A 5,726-nucleotide genomic window follows, 5' to 3' on the forward strand; every position below is an offset into this window, starting at 1 on the left:
AAATGCAAAATACGCAACAGTTTCATTTAAGTTGGAGTTTTTCATGTTCGCCCAGGGAATCGCCGTCGCCACAAAGGAGCGGATGTCTCGATTGCAGTCGTCGGAACATAAAACCCACTTGGCCACATTTTCACCCCTCGGGCAGGGTTGTTTTCCCACTTCCCCAATTTCCAAGGACTCGCCGTTGTCTTGACGGCCTTTCGCCTTCCGCCCGCCGCCTTCCTCTTCGATGGTGGTGTCAAGTTCGTTTTGCGCCGTCAAGTTGAATTATCATAAGTAATAATCATAGCCCAAATATCCGGGGCAGCAGGCACAAGGTGCACCGAGGGGATGGGCGGTCGCTTGTTTTGTTTTCCTGGGCGGGCAAGGGGTTCTCCTCATTGGGGAGTTTTTTAGCAAGACGCTCAGTTAATTGCGCGACTCTCGGGTCTTTACTGCGATTGCAGGCCAATCTGGGGTGGCTGGAGTGCCACTGGGCTTATGCGATAATTAACCGGGAGTTGCCAGCAGTATCTGCATAGTTACAACTGCATGGGCGACCTCTGTGCAACGTGCTCTTCGCCAGCGGTCGTCCGACGGCGACAAGTGTTAGTGCCCACTTCGGACCACGCCCACATGCCCATCTGGGCGGGAGTAGAGTGTACGTATGCCGGGAAAGGGGAGGGGAGGACATGGACAGGGTTGCCAAAGCCAAACACCACAGCAATTGAATGCCAGTCACAAAAATGCAATCACAGTTTGACACAATTTTACCGAGGCGCCACTTCAACACGTTGCAGCTGCAATATCCTTACAGCTACAAAAGCCAGCCCACTCACACTCGCACAAGCACACACACACACATACGCACACAACTCTGCAAACAACACAATGACAACTCTTTAACGCAGTTAACTCGGCTGCGCTGCAGCGACAATCGATGTGATGCCGATGCAGAGTTATCCATTTGCAAGTACTCTACAGGGTATCGGGGGTAGCTACGCTGTGATAGGCCTTATCGGAAGAACTTCTGTGCGTAATCTCACTTTATAACACTTGATGATAACGCTATCTCGTTTGCCTACATGTGTCAATATTAATATAAATAAATAAACGTTCAATATAGCGTTCAAACTAATTATATAACTCGATACGACAACGCTATCTTACATGATTGGTATTAACTCGGATCTGCACCTTCCCTTCTCTGGGTAATTAGTTTGATCTCCGACCCATATAAGTCATACTTACATCACAATCCATCCAGTCCAACTATATCAATCAACACTACTTAGGTATAGTCCTAACTTAACGGTTTCAGCATATTATCAATCACACCTGTTTTACGAGGTTTGAGTGGTTATCAGCCTAAGTATTTTGATTAGAAAGCTAATAGCTGATTAAAGCAAGGGATCTGGCTGAACAGGTGTCTGGTGCGTTTACATTTCAGTGCCTGATTTATGGAAATACGTAATTTATCTTGGCAATCAGGATTGAGATAATGTAATAAATTTCCAGAGGTTATAAACAGGTGAGACACTTTATAAACCCTAATTACCAGGTAAGTGCACCAATATATCATCAAGAAATTGTCTACATTTTGCTTGGTAAATCTGCAAGATCTTCCTCTTTTGGACAACTTCCCGCCTAGGAGCTCAGCTATCCGAGGGTATCGGGAGATGCCGTATCGCAGGACTTCTTTGGACTCCTTGGATGAGCGTGCTCGAGTGCATTTACTCACACACACAGTGGCAGGAACACAAACGCAAACACAAACACAAACAGATGCCGCTGCCATTTTTGTCTTTTTGTTGTTGTTTGATTGCGTTTTTATCTTCGTCAGTTCAGCAATGCCAGGATCTGGGGAAAAAGGAGGAGTGGCAAGTGCAGAGGAAGTGCAACTGCAACATTGGAAGTGAAAGGAAGGCGGTCGCAGCGATATTTTACTGCGACAACATTTCATCGCAAACATTGTGCAATTTCGCTTTAAGCGCCAATCGAATTTCACGTGATTTCTACAAGCAGTTCGCCAAACTTTTGACTTCTCTTCAGTGTCCGCAAAGCGATTTGTTCCCCACTTTTTGCAACCATTTAATAAACTTGCAAGATAATAATTTGTTTCTGCTATCAATTTACCCCCTTATCAATTTACTCTCTGGCAAAATAACTATTCCGATTCTTTTACAACAAATGCTTAGTTATAAATGGGTAATTATGTTGAGGTATGAATTTGTTTACTCTGCAATGCAAACACTGCAAAGTCATAAAGCGAATACTCAAAGTTACCAGCCTGACCTGGTAGGCATTTAAAAATCTATGGGTGCGACTCGCTTTTTGTTCTTTTTGCTTCAAGACGAGAAAGCAATGTACTTGTGAAGTCCATAAAATCGGTACTTAAAAGAATTTGAAGTGAGCAATGATCGTTAAGATACACAGGAAGGAATAGAACGATATGGAGTTGTCTCATATATGTTCGTTTATTATCTGAAGATAATAAATAACTTACCAGCCAGCATTTTATATTTATTCAATTATTCATTTCACAAGGGAATAAAAGGTGTGCGAGAATTGAATGCGCATTTAGTTGTCTTAGCTTAAACGGGGCACACGGTTCGAAATGAAGGATCAAATATTCACCCGCTCGCTTTTACTCGCTCTTTGTATCTGCGGAATTGAAGCAATTGGATTGCCCAGGCTGCCCGAAAACTTACAGGATTTTAAATGTGAGGAAGACGATATAGGATTTAAGTTCAACTTAACAAGGGTAAGGAAAGTCCAGCGTTAAGCAACGTTTTACTAAACAAATATAATGGATATATACTAGATTCCCACACTAAAAACAGCTCTCTAATAATTAGCATCTCTTTCTCAGTTCGCCGGCGTCTGGTATGAGGCCCTGCAAATGCCAAATGTTCCGGGAATGGAGTGCCTAAATGTCTCGATTCCCTCGGAGGTCAAGGACAATAATCTCACGTTGACTTTGAGCTACGTCACCATACTCAATACAAGTTGGACCCTCAGCAGGGAAGCCGTGAGCTTTCCATGGAACAACTCCACCCAGTACGGCATCTTCCATCCCGATGGGAGTGAGGTCTCCTACAAGCTGGTGACCACCGACTACGTTTCCATAGCCGTTGTCTGCGGCTACAGCAGTAGGGGATCCGCGATCCCCATCCTCAAGCTCTTCACTCGAGATCGCGAGGCCAGCGAGGAGATCGTCCAGCCGATCAACACCCAGGCCGAGGAATATGGGTATAGCTCCCTGATCTACTGGGAAAAGCAATCCCTTGAGGAGTGCAGGGAACCCAGTGGCCAAGCACCTTTGGCAGCTCTAGTGGGCTTAATCCTACTTTGTGGTTTATCTATTTGGGCGAGCTACTAGGATGAAAACAAGAAATAACGCTGTAGGCGGGTTGCCCGACTATCAGATACCCGTTACTCAGCTAGTGGAGGTGCGTACGAGAAATTTCAACACTTTTCTCTGGCATATCTGTGGAAATTGGCAAAAATAAAAATAAAATATTATATATATATAATATAATATTATTGAGTAATGGGTATCTGGTAGGGTATCTCGACTGCAGCGGTCTCACTTATTTTCAACTATCGATAGTGCAAGTACGAGTTCTAAGAAAACAGGATATCAGCCTGTACAGGTGCACGTGTAAATGTAGATAAGCTGTAAGCCTTATCGGCGACAGTGAGTCATCGTATCATCATAATGGGTATCTGGTAGGGTATCTCGACTGCAGCGGTCTCACTTATTTTCAACTATCGATAGTGCAAGTGCGAGTTCTAAGAAAACAGGATATCAGCCTGTACAGGTGCACGTGTAAATGTAGATAAGCTGTAAGCCTTATCGGCGACAGTGAGTCATCGCATGTTGAAAATTGAATACTTGCCGCATTCGTATTCATTAATAAATCGGCACTACTGATAAGCACATCACTGGAGAGCCGAAAGCTTGGGAGGGATTGTTTAGTTGTCTGGGAATCGGCACCGCGAACGGATCGAAATGGAGGCTCAAACATATGTGTGCATGACTTTAGTTATCCTCTGCAGCTGTGGAGTTCCGCCGCAGATCGAAGCAATCCGGATGAGAATGCCCGTTTTGCCAGAGGCACTGAACTGCCGGAATGAGAGCATTGGATTTAACGTTAACCTGACGCGAGTGAGTGAAACAAATACAAATTTGACTAATTTCCCTGGGAACTACTAGTTTTCCAAGGGTAGCTATGATTTTAAGTTGAAGTATATATTGAATACACTACCACTTAGCTGTCAGGTTACTGGTACGAGGCTGCCAGAGTGCCGAATGTCCAGGTGCTGCAATGCCTGAATGTCTCCGTGCCCGCTGAGATCGAGGAGGACACCCTCTCGCTGGACTTGAACTTCATCAGCACAGTGAACAATGGGTGGCAGTTCAGCGAGGAGTCCGTCGGGTTTCCCTGGAACAACTCCACCCAACACGGCATCTTCCATCTCCAGTACGATACGGTCACCGTCACCTACAAGCTGATGTTAACCGACTACGAAAACATTGCCTTCGTCTGCGGATTCGGGAGCATTTCGCCCGTTCCGCTGTTCAAGCTCTTCACCCGGGAACGGGAGGTCAGCCAGCAGATGATCGACTTCGCGGAGGAATATGCTGAGAAGCACGGCATGGGCAACCAGATCGCGTGGGAGAAGCAATCGCCGGGTGAATGCAGTGGATCCGGTGGACTGGCTGCCATGGGAACTCTGGTGGCTGCCATTGCAGTGCTCTGTTGTTTACGCTGGCGAAGTCAAATTTTTGCTTCGACTTTACTATTTGCATAGTGAATATGCCATTTTTCACTGCCACTATCAGTACAAACTCTTATCAATGTTTTCTTTTTATTCGCAACGCAGTGTGTTTTATTTGGGGTCATTAAAATGTGATGGCCGAGAACTGCTATCTTTCTGGTCAGCGCAAGCTAATTACTATACATGTGTAATAATAAAAAACGTACTTGTAATTTTAAATATTGCTGAGCATATTAGCGGAAAGGGGAAACCTTACCAATGGAGTAAGCTAATATACTCTTATCGGTACGGCTTCTGCTTTTCATTCTCTTAGAGCTTGGAGCTGATAAGCGATTTGTATTCCGATTAAATCATGCCAATGCATCTGTGGGAAATGCAGGGAGTGCATTTATATTTCTATGCACTTTCCGATGGAAAGTGTGCATCGAGCGCCTTTGCCCCAGTAAACTCATACGAGTCGCAATTACGAAGCCCGAAATTCAAAGAGAAAATGCCGAAAAATATGAACTGAGCTGGAGCAGAAAAGTGTTGTTGCCTGCTCGATTTTCTTGGCAATTTTCATTTTCATAAACCCAATTCACCCGGCGGAAAATAAAGTGAATGGAAAACGCCTTAAATCGAGATCGATCCATTGTTGGCTTCACTGAGAGAAAACTCTTCTATTCTAGTATTAATTTTAAACAAAAACATTTTAACATGTTTAATAAGTTTTATTTTATATACCCCAAGATTAAATAATATTTATTCAGTACCCCGTTTTATTGTAGCAATAATGATTCACTAATGCTTAAGTAATATTGAAGATTTTTTCCTCTGTGCTGTTGGCTTTCAATTGCCCCGTTCTTGGGTGAACCAATGAAGTGCAAACCGTGGTCAAATGAGCCGGAGTCGGGAGTCCTGGCGTCCTGGAGTTCTGAAGTCCTGGAGAGCCATCGATAGCCGGGCACTTTCATTGATTTGAT

The 5,726-nt window shown here is 44.3% G+C and overlaps 2 protein-coding genes across 2 annotated transcripts; both read left to right on the forward strand.

The window, feature by feature from the left end:
* The first annotated feature begins 2,559 nt into the window (after window positions 1-2,559).
* On the forward strand, window positions 2,560-3,798 carry LOC122620223. The gene is made up of 2 exons (XM_043797594.1): window positions 2,560-2,743; window positions 2,852-3,798. The coding sequence occupies exons 1-2, from the start codon at window positions 2,597-2,599 to the stop codon at window positions 3,359-3,361; spliced, it is 657 nt and encodes a 218-aa protein (XP_043653529.1). The 5' UTR covers window positions 2,560-2,596; the 3' UTR covers window positions 3,362-3,798.
* A 120-nt stretch (window positions 3,799-3,918) lies between these two features.
* Window positions 3,919-5,512, forward strand: LOC122620222. Its single transcript, XM_043797592.1, has 2 exons — window positions 3,919-4,150; window positions 4,258-5,512. Exons 1-2 carry the CDS (start codon window positions 3,995-3,997, stop codon window positions 4,795-4,797), a joined length of 696 nt encoding a protein of 231 aa, XP_043653527.1. The 5' UTR covers window positions 3,919-3,994; the 3' UTR covers window positions 4,798-5,512.
* The last annotated feature ends 214 nt before the right edge of the window (window positions 5,513-5,726 follow it).

This window comes from Drosophila teissieri, chromosome 3R (genome assembly GCF_016746235.2).
Source record: "Drosophila teissieri strain GT53w chromosome 3R, Prin_Dtei_1.1, whole genome shotgun sequence".
Lineage (NCBI taxonomy): Eukaryota > Metazoa > Arthropoda > Insecta > Diptera > Drosophilidae > Drosophila > Drosophila teissieri.

Coding starts and splice junctions, on each gene's coding strand:
- LOC122620223 (XM_043797594.1), top strand. CDS start 2,597: ATGAAGGATCAAATATTCACCCGCTCGCTTTTACTCGCTCTTTGTATC. Junction 2,744..2,851: donor TTAAGTTCAACTTAACAAGG/GTAAGGAAAGTC, acceptor TCTCTTTCTCAG/TTCGCCGGCGTCTGGTATGA.
- LOC122620222 (XM_043797592.1), top strand. CDS start 3,995: ATGGAGGCTCAAACATATGTGTGCATGACTTTAGTTATCCTCTGCAGC. Junction 4,151..4,257: donor TTAACGTTAACCTGACGCGA/GTGAGTGAAACA, acceptor ACTACCACTTAG/CTGTCAGGTTACTGGTACGA.